The sequence below is a fragment of the Thamnophis sirtalis genome, unplaced genomic scaffold, assembly GCF_051295495.1.
Source record: "Thamnophis sirtalis isolate CommonGarterSnake01/CBP01778 unplaced genomic scaffold, rThaSir2_p1.2 scaffold_1, whole genome shotgun sequence".
In the NCBI taxonomy this organism is placed as follows: domain Eukaryota; kingdom Metazoa; phylum Chordata; class Lepidosauria; order Squamata; family Natricidae; genus Thamnophis; species Thamnophis sirtalis.
In genome coordinates, this window is record NW_028261381.1 from 41,064,682 (window position 1) to 41,085,952 (window position 21,271).

Genomic DNA, 21,271 nt, shown 5'->3' on the forward strand with positions numbered 1-21,271 from the left:
ATGGAAAGAATTAAGTTATAGCCCAAAGTTTATAATTTAATATTGTTTAGAAAACATAGTTTAGAATCTTCCTAGCTTACCATCATTCTTTGCCTAACCATAGAAGAACTCTTTCTTTAGCTTGGTCATATGTGTTAGTTTTATCAGATTTTTCAGTCTCTGCCCCATCTGCTGAAAGTAGTTGTATTAATTGTTCATGTCCTGCTTTACTACATCATTTATTTGGCCCATGCCTTAATTATGCATTATAATTATAATTTATAATTATATTTATAATTTATAATAATACCGTGTTTCCTTGGAAATAAGCCCTACCCCAAAATAAGCCCTAGTAAGCACTAATTACTATGGATTTTTAAAAAAGACTTTATGGAACTCCTTTTACCTGTTTAGTAAATGGGTAATTTCTAAAGAATTGCAAAATTCTGCTCAATTGCCATTGTAAAGCTGTATAAATATGTATTAAGCCTAACATTCTACAACAATGTATGTTATATGATTACTGTGGTAAAGAAACCCATTAATTAAAACTAACCTCTAGAAGTGTATTATGTTATATTGAGACATTAGGAACCATGTTTGGACTGTGTTGGGAAATGTCAATAGCAAAATAAACTTCTAGATCAATTGACCACTATAAAGTGAAAATAATATTTATATAATTATTAGTAACCAGTAACTGAAGTGTTGTCATGATTCATCTTGGATATATCCTGTTAGAAAAATGAATGTAATAAATGCATATCATTTAATTAATTGAAAATTGATTATATCAGTACATATACATGTATATTTATTGTTCATTTTTAGAGCTATAAATAAAACTTAATACAATATTCCTTAATAAAAAAAATCATAGTGTCTGCCAAATCTGCAATAAATTGATGTGGATGTTGATCATGGTGATTCTCCACTTGTAGCTACCAAACACAATAAAATATAGAATTATAGCTAGTACACTAACCATTAATTGACATTGGACATGAAAACTTGATCAAAGCTTTATCTGAAGATTTACTTGGCGGAAAACATACCCGTTTTTTGTGGATTTCAAGCTTCTATCAACAAGCAAGGATCACATTTTGGCATATTAAAAAAATAATAATTTTCAGAGCAGTCATGTTCCTTTCTTTCCAACCGCAATACATGACTAGAAACAAATTACATAATAAATACACTTTTACCAATATTGCACACTGTTTGATGATACTTTAACAAAGTTGATAATCATTAATAAAAAATAGAATTACACATCCCAGCTTTTACCTATATTGCTCTTAATTAGTAGAATGAAGAAAAAAGAAAAAAAAAATACTCTAGTGCCTAGTCCTAGAGAACAATTTGGACATATTTTTTAGAACTTGAATAAGAACATTCTGAAAAAAGGCTCTGAGAAAAGTAGAGTTTATAATACATCAATAATTGGCCATTTGGCAACTGCTTTCTTTTATTTCACTAGCTCTTTCTAGAAACAAAAAATCAGTAATACACATCCTTAAACTAAAATCTCATGATTAGATCAAATGCAATATATGTCAATTAATTAGGTTCTCTTTTAACTGAACCCAGTTTAATTTGGTGGAAAATAGTTACACTTATTGCATTTGTTAACTCAGATGGAAAATATTGTTCTTTTTTAAATAAGCATTTACCAAAGTCTATAAATTTCCCCATAAAATGGCTTGTAATATATTTATTTAAAAAAGAAGAAATCAAAATCCTTAACTTTAGCTATCTTGTCACATAATGCATATACAATGAAAGAAATAATTTTATTTTATATTTTGTTTTAAATTAAATTTTCTCAAAAAAAAGACCCAGAATAAAAATCTCATAAAGCCTTCAGAAGTTTTGAAACCATTTGAAATTACTTTTATTTAAAGTTCCCAAAAACTTTTCCAATTTATGCATCTTCTCTCTGAAATATAAGATTGGGAAATGGCTAACATTGCTTCATTTTTAGAAAAGATCAGTGGTGAGTTTTGGATAAGGATTTTAAAAAATATTGGCCATCACTTGAAATTATTTTTCTATAAAATAGTAACAGTAAAAATAAAATATGAAAGAATAATCAGACTTGTTAAGAAAAGAATCAATATGTTTATTTTCTCTTTTCTTTAAGGGAGATGTATTAGCAAAGCTTGGCTGTGTGATGGAGACATTGATTGTGAGGATCAGTCTGATGAAGATAATTGTGAAGGCTATATGTGTGGGCCACCAAAATATCCATGTGCTAATGACACTTCCATCTGTCTGCAGCCTGAAAAGCTTTGCAATGGAATAAGAGATTGCCCTGATGGATCTGATGAAGATGATCTTTGTGGTAATTATACTTGATCAAATGCAATTGTATGAAAAATAAATAAATAATGGTCCCTAGATGATATAACCGTACTCTCCCACCCCAGTCACATCCCTTATGTAAATTTTAATGTTTGATAATTGAACTGTTCTCATTATATATGGTTGAAATTAATGCCATGCTGAAAAATTACTCTTTTTTTCATTTTGTCTACCCTGTTTTCCCGAAAATAAGCCCTCCCCAGAAAATATTGCAACACAGTAGCAGCCATGAGGTGACCATGCTTGCCGCTTCCTGCACCTCAAAAATAATAAGACCTCTCTGAAAATAAGGCCAAGTGCTTATTTTGGGGATCAAAAGAAAATAAGACCTTGCCTTATGTGAGGGGAAACACAGTATTTTTGAAATAAAGCAAATTCAAAGGAGAAAAATTCTAAATGTTTATATACCAAATTCTGAATATAATTCAATGAATGGAAGAAATCATTTTAAGTTTCAGGTGGCCAGCAGTTTTCTCTTCTCCTCTCCCCTCCTGTCCCCTAACAATGTAGCTCTAATTTATCTGGTATTAATTGAAAATTTATAAAATTAAATTAAATTATATACTTTTTCTCTTTCCTATATTAGATGTTGAAACAGATTCATGCTCTGACTATAATGAATTCCCAGATTTTTTTTCATACAAATGAAAAGCATAAAGTGAACACAAAATAAACAGAGCATAGCAGGGCAGCAGGTGTTAGTTCTCTACTCTGACACATGCAGAAGATTGTTATATAGTATTTGTATGCAAAGACCATCGTGGTCTACATTTTATGCAATATATTGTTTACTTATCCATAATAAATTTAATTTCTGTTATTCTGGTTTATGAAACCATCCAGTTTTCCTTTTATTACCCTATTTTTAAACCTACAGACTATATTATTAAATATGTGAATGAATGCCAAAGAATTCTATGGTTCTGAAATATACCTTTTATTCTGAAGTTATTACATCTAATCTTATAAAATATATCTATGGTGATGGATTAAATTTTCATTTATGTCTGAGAAACACATTTTCACCTGTTTTTATTTAAATGATAATAATAATTACTATTCTTATTTCAGAAGAATGTTCACTTAACAATGGTGGGTGCAGCCATCAGTGTTCAGTAGTTCCTGGAGGCAGAATTGTCTGTTCATGCCCCCCAGGATTGTACTTAAATTCAGACAATAAGACCTGTGGCTATATAGATTATTGCAGCAAACATCAGAAATGCAGCCAAGTATGTGAACAGCATAAAAATGATGTTAAATGCTCCTGTTATGAAGGTTGGGAACTTAGTAAAGATGGCGAAAGCTGTGCTAATATTGGTAAGTTGATATTTGCTTATCTATTCACTATTACTAAGTATCTCTTATGAAAATTCCATGTGTCAAAATGACCCATTTGCTTTAGAGAAGCAGGAGGAGTCCTTAATTGTTTTGACTTTTCTGATACAGATGCTTCACAATTTGTTTTTATTTAGAAGACTTATATACCGGTATGTTGTATATGATATATGCAATTTAGAACTTGATGATACTGAACTTATTTTTATACAAACACTTTATGTCCTTTTGTTTCATTTAATAAAAAATTAATCTATACCATCAGATGTTATTTCTTATGTAAGATAAATGCCGTTGATTGACAAATTTAGAAAATATTTTTTTCTAAAATTTGAATTAAAAATATAGTGATCTAGATATGAAAGTGTTTGTAGAAGCCAAATAAAGAAAAGAGGTGGCAACAAATTAATACCTTTCTCTGAAAGTGCATTTGTTATGACCGGGATGATGAACCTATGGCACACGTGCCACAGTTGGCACACGGAGCCATTTCTCAGGGCATGCAAGGCATTGCCCTGTCAGCTGGCCAGCACGCATGTACACGCTGGCCAGATGACTTTAGCCTTTTTTTGAGGCCATTTTTCCCTCTCCCCAGGCTCCAGAGGCTTTATAGGAGCCTGGGGAGGGTGAAAACAGCCTCCCCCGCTCCCCCCGGAGGCCCTCCAGAGGCTTCAGGAGCTTCCCTGAAGCCTCCGGAGCACAAAAAACTGGCACTACGGGCAAACTGGAAGTTCAGGAACGGACTTCTGGTTTGCTCGTAGGGCCAGTTTAAGCTCTCTGGATCCTTCAGGGGCCTTTTGGAGGCTTCCCCTGGCATGCCACACTGGTCATGTGTGCATGCGCACTGGGGGTCACGCATTGCATTATGGGTGCGATACGCCTGCGCACAACCTCCTGCTCTCCCCTTGTTTTTGGCACAGGAGCCAAAAAAGTTTCATTATCGCTGTGTTATGACAATGTTTTTGATAACAATTTTTAAATGCTCTTGATTCAATCTCACTGATCAGAGGCAGTATTTCAATATTTGGCTTTCTACGTATTGGTAGGTGTATGTAAAATGCAATTTCATTTTTTCATTTCCATCAATAATGAAGAAATTTGTGATTCAAAAATTGTATATACATTTTATAGAAGATGGTTACACATGAAGTATCTTTTTTAATTGTTTTTATTTTTGCAATGGTAGGAGATCACTGTTTTTGAGTCTTAATTGTATACATTTGAATTGTGCTAAATTTGTAGCACATTAAGGAGAGAGGGAGGAAGGAAAACAGCCATACCTACTCAGCCATCCACCTTTTACGCCATACAACATTTTATATTTTATATGTAGCTCAGGGGTGATACTGGTTCGCTTCACGTGTGCACCAGCACACATTGCTCGTGCATGCACAATTCACTGTAAATTGTTCTGTGTATTTGCAAAGACCATTAAAACCTAATAAAAAACATGCCAGCAATGGCAGCAGAGATTGGAAAACTGGTTTGGGGATGTGGCCAGTCTGGGTTGCTGCCGGTTCTGCGACCCAGACCAAATTACCACTATCTGTTCACCTGAACCATTGCAAACTGGTAGAAACACACCATAAGTTATCTTATGGCCAAGAATTTAGAAAACATCTTGCAAACATTTTCTTTTCTTTTTTCACATTTATTAGAAATATTATAAAATTTAAATCTTTAGGTTTCTATAACAAGCTGATGAGCCCTCTTCATCTTCATGGAGCATTTGTCATAAAAAAATAAAGGTAAAACAATAACAGGTTAAAGAAAACAGGTTAAAGAAAAGACATCCATTAAGAAAACTAATGGGAAACTGGGAAGTAGAAGCTTTCTATTGTCTTATGCATGATTAGAAAAGGAATACCTACATACTATAAAGTTAAATTTAAAAAAAATCTTTTGCACATGTCATAGAGATATATTTTGGAATAAAGATAGTTTTTCAATTATCCAATTATTGATTATTCTTCCCAATTCTTCTCTATATCTCCAGCATATAAAGAAAGCAAACAAGAAATACATCAGTAAAATTCCCTGGCTTGGTCCTGGCAGACAATTCTGATGACTATAATGTAATAGTTAAAAGTACTGGTCTAGAATTGTGGGACCCAAGTTCAAAATCATCCTTAGTCCCAGAAACTCTTTCTCATGGTCTGTTTAAAGTGTTGATCCAGTCCTTGACAGAAAATATACTAGGATAATTTGCCTTGCCAAGTGAATCATGAGTCGAGAAGGAGTTCCAGGTTGTACAAAGGGACTGTTTGTGGCAATGCCATCTTATCCACTATCTGTGGTAGTAAATTTCCAGGTCCCGGAGTCCCCCAAATCCCATAAATCCATGGCAGTTATCATATGGCCATGACCTCCTGAGTATCCTCAAACCCCACTTCTAGGGAAGGCAGATTGAAATCTTCTGGATCTTGGTCAATCAGCCTAAAGATTTCCACCAACCTAGAAATGGACTCAAGGAGCTCAAGCAGAAAAATTACTATGCAGAAGGGAGACTGTTGCAATAGTAACATTTCCAAATGATCTCTGGAGCCCAATGTAATGAACATTATCTCATATCCAGTAACATAAAATATCATCTGAGAGCAGCATCATTGGTAGTCATTAGAGATTCTCAGATGAAGGTTGTCACTTCTGCATTCTTACCCAAAACCTGGCTGGGGGGGGGGACTACCAAGAGGGGACCACCCCTTTCAGTTGCACAAGGTTTAGGTAATACATGTAAATTCAGCCTTTTCATTTCTTATTAAAGGCTGACCTGGCCTTTAGCAGCGACAACTAGAAATTTAGACCTCTGAGAATCTGTTCACCAAGAAATGGGAGTTCCTGCCCAAGCGGGCAGGAACACAGAACTAGATGAAGGCACTGGGATTGAGTTCAAGATGACCCCACCCCCTGTCACCCATCATACCTCCCCATACCTCTCAAGGTCAGAGGAGAATAATCTGAATATATCTAGCTATTACCAAATGAAGGGATCGAAATCAGGCCATTCAAAAGAGAGGACTGTCCAATAAAATAAAACACACATAATTGAATATTGAACTAATTATATATGTATATCTCATTTTGATAGACAAAAGTGACTGGAATTCTTTAATAATGGCTTCTTAGCTTTCTTAAAATAAAATTCCATATTGAAAGTTCTTGTTTTTTTTGTGTACCTGTTTAATAGACTCCAATCTACTCTGCTAGGGATACATCTGACATTTGCTTTCTTAAAAGAGTTATTCACTCCCTATTCTACAATCAGAATATTCTACAAATATTAATCAGATGAATGTCTTGTATTACATTCACTGTAATAACCTACTACTGATTAGGTTTAACCACAAAATGTACTGTTGTGTTTCCAGATCCTTTTGAAGCATTCATCATTTTTTCTATTCGGCATGAGATCAGAAGGATTGATCTGCAGAAACGAGACTACAGCCTATTAGTTCCTGGTTTAAGAAATACAATAGCACTTGATTTTCACTTCAATCAAAGCTTACTATACTGGACAGATGTAGTAGAAGATAAAATTTACAGAGGCAAGCTTTCTGAAACTGGAGGTATGAAATGGAGCTTAGATTTTATTTTATTTTTTAAATTAAGTGGTACAGGACTCAGTTTAGGAAACTTGATGAATGAGTTATAATTGGAAGGTTTTTTATTACATAAATTATAAATATGTATAAATACATTTTATTATTTAAATGGTCAACCTGTACATCAATACATACTCTAAATGAGTTAAATAAGGAAACTTATATAAAGTGGGGCCAAGAAAAAGGGCCTTCTCAATGGTTGCTCCCTCCCTATGCAATATAATTTCTCCAGAAATAAGATTATCCCTATCTTGATATTTTCCGAGAAAAACCTGAAAAATAATTATTTCAGTAGATCTGAGGACCTCGGGTTGATATGAAGCCGATGAAGTGAGTAGTTTGGTTATACTTGTTGCTGCATGCAGGAGTAGCATTGGTGAGAGACTTAGGGGTTTTATATTGTGGATTTTTAACATTGCAAGCTGCTAATAAATTTGCTAAATAAATAAATAGTTTTGAGGGTTTGGGGTTTGGTGATTGAATATTTTCTTCATAGCTTTTTTGTCTTTCTGTTCAATATCTAAAAAGGAACTGGGATTTTTCAAACATGTGTCACTTATGTGGTGCATTTACAGATACTGCATTTAGCTGTGTGTGTGTGTGTGTGTGTGTGTGTGTGTGTATGTGTGTGTGTGTGTGTATGTATCCAATAAAAGTAATGTGACTGAGTTAATAAGGAGAATGCAATCCAAGCAACTAATTTTAAACCTTCTTCCCCTAGTAGATCAATTTACATTATCTGAAATAATAGGATGAATAATGCAATAGCAATAGCACTTAGACTTGTATACCACTTCACAGTGTTTTATAACCCTCTCCAAGCAGTTTACAGAGTCAGGATATTGCCCCCAACAATCTGGGTCCTCATTTTACCAACCTCGGAAGACTGGAAGGCTGAGTCAACCTTGAGCCAGTGAGAATTGCACTGCCAAACTGCTGGCAGCCAGCAGTCAGCAGAAGTAGCCTGCAGTTCTGAATTCGAACTATTGCATCACCACGGCTCATTGTAGCTATATTTTTAGATACTAACAAATGATTTAGCATTTGAGATATTTTTCTTTGATGAAATTTATGACAAGATCAAAAGTTATAGCAAAGGTTGAAGAATAATTTTAAAGTGGAAATTTCTGGGAAATTTCAAACATGGACTAAAGAACTGAAATTTCCAATAATGCCCTGTCAATTTATTCACATCCTTAAAAATGTTAAAATGGTATCAACAGGACTGAGATGAAAATTGATTCAATATATATACAACAAAAAGGGTATTTAAGCCACATGTTCCTAAAATCTTGCCTTAGCTGTGATGTGGGCAAAGATGACATATGTACTCTGTATCTTTATAGATTCAAAAGTACATTCCAAACATTTTTTCTGTTTAGATCATAGCTTTGATCATAGCAGCCAAAGGTAATCTTTGGGATCAATTGGCAGGTTTATAATTTTGAGTGTGCTGTGGTCATATACCCAAAATGATTACTATAGGTTAACTTGTATATTAAAAAATTGCTACCTGGCTAGTCATGGATAATCACAAAATACCTATTAAGCAGGAGTTAAATGATTGTTTGCTGTCTTTCAGCTTATATTGTCTACTATTCTATTTATATTTTCTTTGAAGTATCACATTTTCACATAAGAAATATGCAAACAAAAAGGAAAGAATAAAAAGAGGAGGAACTTCTATTAGAATACGTATTATTAAGCACAGCATGTTTCTGACACAAGTTCTTTCTTTGGGTGCTTCTTTTTTGGTATAATTTTATATTAACAGCTAGGTATATCAGAAAGGGAAACAATACAATTCCTTTTTATTTCTATACTTTATTGTGAAGTTGCCTATTACTTTTTGAAAAGTCAGTGATGTGTAGATAAGATTTCTGAGAATTAAAAAGAAGTTTTTTGTGTGTTTTCATTTCTCTAATCTTGTATTGTGATTTTTTCCTGAAAAAGTTCCAGAAAACCTGTGTCCAAATGCTTTCTCTTAAGCCTTTATCCTTTCCCTCCTCAAATGTATAAAGTAGTGGACTCATCATTCAGCTCCTTCAGTTGCTTCATCTTAGACCATTGAGGAGAGTTTTACCCTGCTGTGTTTCCCTTATTCTTTCTACCAAACATTAAATAGGAAGCATGTAAAGGATACATTCTACAGTTTTGTTTTATTTTTTTAAATTCTTCTAGTAAAACGTGAAGTGAGAATGATGAAATACATAGGAGATAAATGTAAAACGCCAATAAAGGTTTGTAACAGAAGATATATGTTACTTCTGAGGTTAATTGAATCTGCAAGATGTATGGCAAAATTATAGCCATAATGTTCTTCTCAGATGGATCCAGCAAAGTTCATTTGGGACTCTGTGTATTTCATACATCATATTCCATTTCAAGCCAAAGGCTTATTTTTCTTTTATGTTTCTCAAAATATTCACAATACCTCTATAGAATTCATGCAGTTTATTTCTTAAAATGCCTTCAGAATTGTTTTATTAGTCTTCAATAAATTGTTATACCAACCATGGAAACTGCAGAAATTAAATGAGCATTGGCAGTTTTGGAGCAAATATTTCTTCTTTTTCTTGAATTTTTGGTGTACCTATAAAGTAATTTGTAAAAATTATTTTGAATATTTAAACTTTTTTATATACAAAGGTCAAATCCTACACACTTCCTGCATATATAACAGTGCTATGAAATCTTTCTCCTAAGGTTCTAATATAACCTCCCCCATCAGGTCCCTACACTATCTCCCCTCCTGGTCTACTACGAGTAACTTGTACACCATAAGCTTAGAGAAAAGCAGCCTGCAAATTCATAAAGATAAGATATTGGAGGATTTCTATGCAGGTAGATGGCCCTGTAAAATATAGGTAGTCCTTTCTTACTAACTATTCATTCTGGGACCATTGGAAGTTATGTTGGCACTGAAATAGAAGATTTATGACTGGTCCTCAAACTTGCAACTGTCACACATTCCTATGACCATGTTGGCAACCAGCATACATTTATGACAGTTCTAATATCCTCTGATCACATACATGATCTCCATTTGTGACTTTCAGAGCCAACATCTGCCAAGCAAAAGCAATGGCAACAAGTGACAGACACATGATGTCATGCTTAACAACTGCAACTGGAATTGACATAAGTCAGGTTGAATGATGTGATATTTCACTTTTCAATCATGCCACTTAGCAATGGATTTGCCAGTCCCATTAATGTTAGTAAGCAAAGATTACCAGTAGTGTTTAAAATATAGTAAATTATGCATAAACTCTGCAGAAGATGAAAATAATAGCAGAACAGTTTTATACCATGTTCTGCATGTAAAGTTTGCAGAATTGTGACTAATTATCTCAGCCTTGAGGGATTAGAAACAACTCATTGCAACAGTGCTATCCTTTTGCGATCCATTCCAAAAATATATGTTATGTAAAAATATAAAATAGCAAATACTATTGAACCTAATTGCCTTTAGAGACTTTCAGGCTTAAAATGAGATAGAAATAAATTTAATGGATAATATAGTATTAACATTTTAAATATTAATTACTATGATCATAGTTTTGAAATTATTACATTTATCACCTTTGTTATAATTATACAAATGTTTGAATGTTATAATTGGAACAAAACCTTTGTTTATAATATATTCATATTAAAATATTTATGCTATTTAGAAAGGTTATATTTTCACCTCTTGACCATAGATAATGGAACTGTACATAAAGAGACCTTAAAAAACAAAGCTACTATGTACATGTTCAAAAGCATGTATGCTGCTTTGTTCATGTGTAAAATAGCAAACAAAAATAAAGAAATATCTGAAAGTACTCAACATCTGATGATGTTACCTAGTTTGGCAATGAAACATCTGCAAGAAAACAATCACGTTCAGAGAGCACCAAGGACTCCACAGTTCAATCCTGCAATATTTTTGTCAATTGCAAATATGTAAATCTATGGAAAATGGAACTACAAATGACCAGGGAGTGCTTGCTTTGTTTTTTTAAGAAGTACATAATTTTTACTTTTTGTATAAATTTCTAAAATTCAAGATTTATTCTAATATTTTCACAGGTGTAAGCTCCGTTGAAATTGTGGTCCAACATGGTTTAGCTACTCCAGAAGGTCTTACTGTGGACTGGATTGCTGAAAATATATATTGGATCGACAGCAATCTGGATCAAATTGAAGTAGCTAAATTAGATGGTACATTGAGGACAACCCTAATTGCAGGTGCAATGGAACATCCTAGAGCTATTGCTTTAGATCCCAGATATGGGTAATTATTCTTTATATTATCTTACAATTAAAAAAAATCATGCAGAATTATTTCTTAATATTGCATTGCTTTAATATAAAAAAGAAAAAGAAAAAGCAGCAAAAAGAGTGAAACATGCAAAACTTATTTTAAAGAAAATTATGCAACTTTTAAACACATAATTAAACCTTGACCATACAAAATAACTGTGGTCAGTCTATTTATTGCTTATTTATTATTAATAGTAATTAAGCATAGATTTTAATGATATTAAATCTGGGGCTGTACATTTCCTAAACTGGATGTTTATTTTTTTGGTTAGTTCTCAACCTTAATAAATGCATAAATTTTTATGTTGTGATAAACTGCATTTTAACTATATAATTCAAAGGTACATTTACATTTTAAAATTAAAGACCAAAACACTGAGTAAAACTAAAAAAACTAAAATTGAGTAAAACTAAAAATTAAAACTTGGAATGGGCATGTGTTGAATCTGATTTCTGAAGAAATGATAGATATTCAGAGGTGCCTCAACAGAATACTCTCTCTACCTGGGTCTATCAAGTCAACACATATATTGTCACAATTAAATATTGTGAAATTCCTTTGCCTATTAAACATTTTTGCATTTTCCTTTGAAATACCTATTACATTAATCCTCATCTACTTCACAGAGTTTTTTTAACCTATGAGAATAGTTAAAATGTTACACTGATTCTGACATCAGCTGAAAAAGATACATGTAGCTGAGTATTATTGATGTATAATGAGAGTCAGCAGCTAAATGGAATAATATCATAATAGCTTTGCCTAAATGGTAAATAGCATATGTACAATAATTGTTCAGAGCTTAAAGCGTGGCAAAGACTAGTATGTTGAATAGTGATCCCTGAAGACATACCTCAAAATGTTCAGAGTACTTGGGACTATTTCTGCTCTTGAGGCCCTCTAAACCATTTTGAACCATTCACACAACCACCTTCACTCCTACAGAATTTACTACATGAAACAGGGTGAAAATATTGCATGCCAATCAGTCCTAGCCTTCAAAGAATGCAGGAAAAATAATTCAATCAGTGTTTTGTCCCAAATTGCTAGAAGAAACAAATAATTTTTCATACATACACGTTGTACATGCAAAAAAGAAATAAACTGTTAGCAGCCCATCCACATTTTACTGCATATTAAATGCTTTTGTCTAGTCATGTTTTAAATATCTGTCTGCAATCAGTAAAGCTATTGAGCTGCCAAGTTGTCAGTCCATCTGTATTGAAAATTCTATGGACAGTTATGAAGAGTGTGTAACCAGAGACTTATGGGAAAGTTACAGTAGCATCAGAAATAAAAGATGGAGTGGTGTAATATATTTGAAGTAAATGTACCAAAAATAGGATGATGATAGTTACCAATGTCAGAGATGTGTTGAAATAATTCTGGCACAATAAATATTTCCTCACATTGATAAACACATGACATAAATTGTTAATACTTTGTATTCATTTCACCACTAAGTGTAAAGTAGTTTTAACTTTTAGATTGAAGAAAAGCAAAAACCTTCTCAATTTCACCTTCTTCCCTTCATCTGGGTCATTATGACAAAGGCAGTGGTGGGTTTCAAAAAATTTTGGAACCTCTTCTGTAGGTGTGGCCTGTTTTCCGAGTCCACTGGTGGAACCTCTTCTAACCGGTTCAGTAGATTTGACGAACTGGTTCTACCGAATAGGTGCGAACTGGTAGGAACCCACCTCTGCAGTGGTGACATTCAGTTGGTTTACCCCAGATCAGCAGAATTGATACCTATTTTGGGGTTTGGAAAACCAGTTAAACATGTTGTGGAAAATCTTTGTTTTCTGTAAGACATCTGGTTTTTGTTCAACTTCCTTCCCAGCAGAAAAAGAAAAAAAAAGCAAAAAATCCTCCCCAAAAATCCAAGAGAGGAGCGATGGAAACCAAATGCAGATGCAGCACCTGTGATTATGTCACTCAGGCAGTGTGAGGCCTGCGCATAAGATGGCAGCCTCAGGCCAAAGCGGCATCCGAACGCCAGAGAGTCAGGGAGAGTCATGAAACGAGCAGGCATTATGCCTGCATCCCCCATGCTGGCTGTCCCTTCCCGGCCAGATCTGGAATACCACTGCATTTAAGTGCCGGTATATGCTGGCCTTCCCTCCGATGATGCTGAAGAGAGATGGGTCCACTTCAGTGTCTGGCACCCAGATGTCCTTGCTTCCCCCAAGCATGTCTTTGCTAACCTGATTTCCAGCTCTGTCATGTTTCTCTGTTGTATTTCTCACCGTTATGTGCAGGGAAACAAAAGTTTGTGGGACTAAAAAAAAGTTCAGGCAATCAATTCCAACTTCTCACAAAAAAAAAAAAAAAGATCTTGTGAAGTTGGAATTGATTGATTGAACTTTTTTTTAGTCCCACAAACTTTTATTTCCCTGCACACAATGATGAGAAATGCCATGGAGAAACGCAACAGAGCTGGAAATCAGGTTAGCAAATAATGCTTGGGGGAAGCGAGTGCATCTGGGCAGTGGTGGGTGGGGCAATTTTTGTGACATGGTGCTGTAATGGAGAAATGGGAAACAGAGCGGCCAGCACGAGGGAAGGATAAGGAGTAGAGAGAAGAAAGAGAAAGTCACCTTCTCCTTCCCTCGCGCTGGCCACTCCATTTCCCATTTCTCCATTGCAGCAAAATGCCCAGGATCCACTTTGACGGCAGGGATGTAATTTAACAACTGGTTTTCCCAAGGTCAGGTTGGCCATCACGGGAGGCTTATCCCACATGTGCGGCAAACCTGGAGGACAAGGATTGGCCACGCCTCCCACGGTAGCCAACCTGACCCTGGGCAAACTGGTTGTTAAATTATTTGAATCATATCACTGTATAAAGGGACCTATTGCAAGCATGTTCAAGAGTCCAAATCAAATCCATACTGAATTTTAAATTGCTATCAGCAGGGAGCTATGCATCTTGAATTAATTGTGTGCTAAAACATCTGAAGTTGTGTGCTGAAATATCTGTGAAACGGTACTGTGAAGTCAGTAAGTAATATTTCCCCTTTCAGAACAGATAAACAATGCAATAAGAGCTAACCCTTGGTATTTGGGTATATGGGAAACAAGATGAGGTAATAGCTCTCTCCAATAGGGATCAAACTCTTCAACATTGTTTTTTCCCCCCTGAATTTCATTAAACTGGACAAATATGGAAGCATAGCAATACAAAGCTTTGGAACCAATTTTAGAGAAGTACAAGCTACTGGAACATACCAGAGCCTCTCTAAATTTTGCATGGGATAAGTTAGTGTGTATAGAAGAAATACCATTATGAAATGCATTCTACATAGTAGAATAAACCACAATGGCTATTTTACTCACAAAACTTAAAAGACTGAAAAGTGTGTAGACAATCGCTATATTTCTGTTGGGGGAGGGGAATTAAAACCCTGGAATAGCTAGTTATTAAAGATAGTGGGCACTTCTTTTTAAATACTAATTAAGATCTTAACGCAACACATTTGGAAAAGACAGATCATAGGCATTTTTCTTGGATAAATTTATTTTTCCTAATAGCCAATCAATTAACTTTCCCCTAGCAGCTTTTATGAGCCAGCAGTGAGTCAGTATAAAATGCAAGTGCATGTGAATATAAAATGCAAGTATAAAATCCGCTTCTACAAGGCAAAACAAACTAAAATTCATCTATTGACACTGGGGACATGGTTTAAGTAAGCATTCATTTTAACCTAAAGTTCAAGCAGAGTACATGCAACTGATGTTATCAGCAATGTTTTGCAAACTACTCACAGCAACCTCCAGATAGTCCCTTTTAACTACACTATAGAAGAAAATGTATTACCCAGTAAATAACCTAAAATAAGTCTACTGCATGACTTTGTGGTAATATAATAAAGACAGAGAAAAAGGATTTCTTCCTTGCTACAGAGTAGATCTCACAGGGGCGTTAATGTGTATTTAGATTCACATTGAGGGTTTTTTTTCCCCCCTCCAAATTATTTAGTTTATGGTGCTTAACTAAATTTCCTCACTAAGAAAGTATCATTCTATGTAGAACAGAGGAATAATCTCTGAAAAATGCTCTGATCATTCCATAAGTCAGTTATGATAATAAATTCTAGTTGTAGAAAATCCCTCAACATATTTAAGAATTGTTGGAGTAGACCAATTTAATACTATCCCTAGAAGATAAGGAAACCTGTAAATTTAAAACTAAAACCAGTTAGTCTCTCCATAATAGTGCTGTTTTTCTTCCAATTGTATTATATTCAGATTAACTTCATTCTTGCAAATTAAAAATACTTTTGAACTTTTTAAAATTTATTTTTAAAGTAAATGAAGTAAAGTTATATTTGCAATCAGTATAGTTTCACTGTATCAGAAATTATGGTAATAAATTAGTAAAATCACCATTTTCCCAATGCCAGGGTATAGATCCTATCATTTATTTAATCACTTATTTACTTATTTATTTCGATCCTATCATTTATTTAATCACTTATTTACTTATTTATTTCAAAATCCATCCATCCATCCATCCATCCATCCATCCATCCATCCATCCATCCATCTATCTATCTATCTATCTATCATGACTATCTTGGGGAAAAATCTGGGCTAATAGTGATTGGTGACTAATAATGATGCTTTGCTTCTAAAATATTGATTATTTTGTTTACTCCCATTAATATATTTATTTTTGTATCATTCAGAATTTTATTTTGGACAGACTGGGATGCTAATTTTCCTCGCATTGAATCTGCTTCCATGAGTGGAGCAGGAAGAAAGATCATATATAAAGACATGGATAGTGGAGCATGGCCTAATGGTCTTACAGTTGATCATTTTGAAAAACGGATAGTTTGGACAGATGCTAGGTAAAATATATGAATGTGTCTCTTATAATCTGTTTTTGGAATACATAAAATGTGTATAAACTATTATTTTATTCCTATTTTAATGTCTACAATTTTTATTACCAAAAGAATATGTAAGTTAGAAACTTATATAAGCTTCTTAAATGCATGTGGTTGGGGAAGTACACATGAACATTTTTGCATAGTTTATGTAGAAATTAAATAAATCTGAAAAATAATATAGGAAAGTATTAGAAAAAATAACCACATAAAATGACCAGAACAACCATGTTTGATATTCTGGAAAAGATTGATCCAAAATTTTATTTCCATAAAGAATGAGAAGGACAATATTGATTTTTAAAAAGGTGCAAGATCTGTTGATTATCATGGAAAGTGATCAATATTAAGGAACAATTTAAACGCATAAATAATGGTCCTAGATTTGGTTATATTTTTTGTTTTTATTTTTAAAAAAATATTAAAGCCATTCCATTCAAAGAATCTTGTGGCTGACAATTCAGTAAAATGAGATTTAAATGTTAAAAGCAAGAAAAATAAACTGATTCTCAATAGAAAAAAGAATATTGATAGGGAAACATTTAAGTGATAAAAAGGTTGGTCAGACTTTGGATATTAAGTCAAATTCAAGTTCAAACTATTTTATGGTCTTAGATATAAATACAGGAGAAAAATTGAACACAATTACAAAATTTAATTTAAAAAGAAAAAAAGAATGAACCTGAAGCAATTAATAGTGAGAAAACAGTACCCATCTGCTAGTCATAGCTGTTGCTGGAAACATGGAAACCTTTATAGTGGTTCTCCACATCTGTCTTACAGAAGGAAGATTGTTCTTAGTTGATCAGAAAGATCAGAAATGTATGAATTAAATGTATGTGTGCCAGACACCATTGATACTATTGGTAGTGTAACAATACATGGATACTGGCTTACATGCAATTATTCTATTGGAGAATAATATTATATTACATTATAATGCCATAATAGGCAGAACATGGAAGATATTATAAAAATGGCTAGGAAATGTCCATGAAGAATCTGTAATTGTGCCATAATCAAATCAGGGTGAATAATTTTGGCCCTCTCCGTTTGTAGATCTCAATCCCAAATCCTATGTTTGATTAAAGTTTTATTTATGACAATATTGCCAGGAATGAGAGAACATAATATGCCAGATTAGAAATGCCTCCTTAGGGAAGAAGGAAACCTATCCAGTAGGATAAGGTGAACCAAAGACTTATCTCAAAGATCTGGGTTGTGCAAAATCTGACAGGTGGGCCCCAAGGCAAATGCAACCAGGTTCCAACCAAACAAGGACATTTGAAACTAAGCAAGGGACATGTATGACTTTCAGAAAGTTAGCCTGAACAGCTTCTAAAATAGGGGCATCCTTATAAACACAAAGTTGTGCACTTAACAGCAATAACTCAAGACCCTTATTTAATATAATTTGATTTCTGCAGGACTGTAATTATGTTATCCTTGATGACTAGGATAGTTTAAATCTGTGAGAAACAGTTGACTATTCTAGTGAATAGGGGATTGTGAGTGGCCTAGGTACCTGATGTATTTAATCTGGTCAATTAGTCTTTTGTTAAATTCTCTTTATAAGGGAATTAAAGGCCATTCCAAAAATTATTTTTTTGAGTAATTTTCAAAAGTTTCCCCAGAACAGTAAGAAACTAGCGGAGATAGACATGTTTGAAGGCTCACATAAAACAGTATGGTGAGCAAGTATTAGAGGGTGAAATTATAATTTAGAAAGGGCTACAATGTCACTTATATAGAAGTTGAAGAATAAAAAATAATAATAATAATATCACCTCATTTTACTCCTTTGAGGACAGGGATCACCATTATAGTTGTCTCTAATCTGCACTATAATATTTTGATGAATAAAATTGCCAATCTGAGAAAGTGGTGATCAATGGATATTGTACTATCCATTATAGTTCCCTCTGTTCAAACTGAATCTAAGGTTGCCCTTAAGTCAAGAAAGGCAACATAAAGGCTTTCTTTGGGAATTTAGAGAGTTTTTTCCAATCAAATATATAAAACAGAGCATTGATCTGCCACCCAATGGTTAAAAGCCAGGATATTTACTGAATACATTCAATCTAAAAAAAAAGTATGGTGTAAAAATTGGCTATAGAGTTTTCTAACTGTTAAAAATAAATTGAGTGGTATTAAACATTTGCTTATCACTTTTCTGGTATATTGCGAGACTGATTCAGTTAAGCCTCTCTTTGGGGAGCAATACAAAATTACTTTATTTGTTTAATTTTCCAAGAAATAGATCATAGCTGTAATAAGCACAATTTCAAGATAGTTTTCCAACTGTTTTTCAGGTCAGATGCTATTTATTCAGCACTATACGATGGGACTGGCATGATTGAAATTATACGAGGTCATGAATACCTTTCTCACCCTTTTGCTGTCTCCCTGTTTGGGAGTGAAGTATATTGGACAGACTGGAGGACAAACACATTATCTAAAGCAAATAAATGGACAGGCCAAAATGTTAGTGTGATACAAAAAACCAGTGCACAGCCTTTTGATCTTCAAATTTATCATCCAAGTCGTCAACCCCAAGGTAAAGTAATATTTTTATAAAAATGTTAATTGCAGCCTTTGTATTCTTATTCAACTTTATTATTAGGTAGCAAATACAAATGGGAATATTTGTATATGTGTATGTGAAAGACTTTTCTGTGTGTGGGTGTGTGTGCATTGGCAACTGAGAAATCTGACATTTTTTTTATTTATCAATAAATATTTCTCTGAATATCAGTTTATATTTTCTATGGTGCTAATACAGATAAATTGATATTTTTGAACACTGTGGTTCATTTTAAAGATTTCTAAACAAAGCATAAAATTAATTGCTTTTTATATATGTTTCTGGAAAGAAGTACTAGCCATTAGGTGTTAAGGAGATACTTTAGTATTAAAAGATAATGATAAATATTATGTTTGTGTATCATACACGGCACCAATTTTGTAACCATTCTGTGAGGGTACTGTTTTTAATAAGTATTGTAGTCAGATTGATGATTAACAGCTGTTCCTTCCACCATCACTACTTCATGGGGAGATTGATCTAGGATTGTTGAAAAATATTATCTGATTTTGGAGGATTCTAATAGGGAAAATTACAAAGACCTTTCTCCATTTTTCACCCTGCTGATGCTTTAAGTAGCATAATTGCAGTACTGCAAAGTTATACCCTAACATTTTCACTGAATTAGTAGCATTTGGAACCAAGTATTGGGACATTAGTAGAAACCACACTTTTCTTCATTATCACTCAAGATTAGCCATCTTTATCGGTTCTTCCTCACATTGATTAATATTATGCATATATTCAATACTGTGAAAGTAGACACTGTGTTGAATAATAACATGTGCTTCAGAAATCCTCTTTGTGCAACTTTCATGTTTGTGTTTTTTCAGCTATAAAAAAAGAAAAATAGAATGGCAATATGGGTTAAAAATTAAAAAAGAAAGCTCTGAACTGCAAAAGAAAAAAAATATTGACTTTAATATTTCATTTTCAGTAATCCAAACCTTAACTTGTCAGTAATAACCTGTATATGTCTCTGGTTAAATACAGGTATGTTACTGGACTAAAATTCAATTAGTTTCTGTGTCAAATAGATTAGATTTATATCAATATAATAAATAGTTGTTAGTTAATTCCATCTAAGCTTTGTAATACTTTGAAAACAATACAAAAAAATCAATGTTTATTTTTAGAGAAATCTTTTCACAAGCAACCAAATTTATGACATATTTCTGTTATAACTGCATTTGTTTTCATCGTTTTTTATGAAAATATGTTTTCCTAAAATCATTAGACTAGAAATCCAACAAATAACCCAATATAAACATATAGCACATTACACACACACACACACACACACACACACATATATATTTTGTTATCTTCCATTAAACTATAAGTAAGCAGTAAAGTACGGAACAAGTTAAATAACCCCTCAATTCCCAGACATTCAATTAGTAGCTGACCACAAAAACTTCAGTTCCTGCAATCTATTCATGAGAAACAGCTGTTCAGAGTACAAGTAGGCAATCTCATGATTTCTTCTTTTCTGGTGAGACTTCACCCGTCAGAATTATCCTTCTGACTGCTAATCTCAACTGCATTGCTGACCTGTTTCCTTCAGAAACATCTAGTTCCGTGATGGCAAACCTATGGCATGCGTGCCAGAGGTGGCACGCAGAGCCCTCTCTACAGGCACACAAGCCGTTGCCCCAGCTCAGCTCCACCATGCATGCATGTGCGCCTCCTGCCGGCCAGGTGGTTTTCGGGTCTCTGCCATGAATGCATGGGGGGGGCACATGAAGGTGATACACATGCACACATGGGGATGGAGTGCATATGAAGTGCATGGGGTGCATGTGGGGGATCACATGCAAATGTGAGGGGAAGTGAGGCACAAGGGTGTCACATACATGCATGGCGGGTGGGGCAAGTGTGGGGGATTTGCATGTATGTGTGGGGCACATGCAGGAGGCACACACATGCATGTGGGTTGGGGCGCATGGAGGGGCACATGCACATTGCATTATGGGTGCACATATACACACTTTTGGCATGCAACAACAAAAAGGTTAGCCATCATTGATCTAGTTGGACATGAATCCTGATCAGAAGCCCAGTTATAAGAACTTTGTTCAATAAGTAAAGAAACAGAAAATATATAGTGGTGTCAATACCAACTGAGAACATCTCTGCCATTACCAAATCCATCAACCAACTTCTGGGCACAATCCTGAATGCAGAAAATAAGTATTATTGT

At 34.0% G+C, this 21,271-nt stretch overlaps 1 protein-coding gene across 1 annotated transcript in view; it reads left to right on the forward strand.

Moving 5' to 3' along the window:
- Positions 1-21,271, forward strand: part of LRP1B (LDL receptor related protein 1B) — a 939,689-nt gene that overhangs the window by 718,503 nt on the left and 199,915 nt on the right. Inside the window, exons 22-27 of the mRNA XM_087710921.1 lie at positions 2,123-2,323; positions 3,415-3,660; positions 7,047-7,244; positions 11,358-11,562; positions 16,281-16,445; positions 18,797-19,041. Of these exons, the coding sequence (XP_087567047.1) occupies positions 2,123-2,323; positions 3,415-3,660; positions 7,047-7,244; positions 11,358-11,562; positions 16,281-16,445; positions 18,797-19,041 (1,260 nt within the window). The remainder of the gene's footprint in view (positions 1-2,122; positions 2,324-3,414; positions 3,661-7,046; positions 7,245-11,357; positions 11,563-16,280; positions 16,446-18,796; positions 19,042-21,271) is intronic.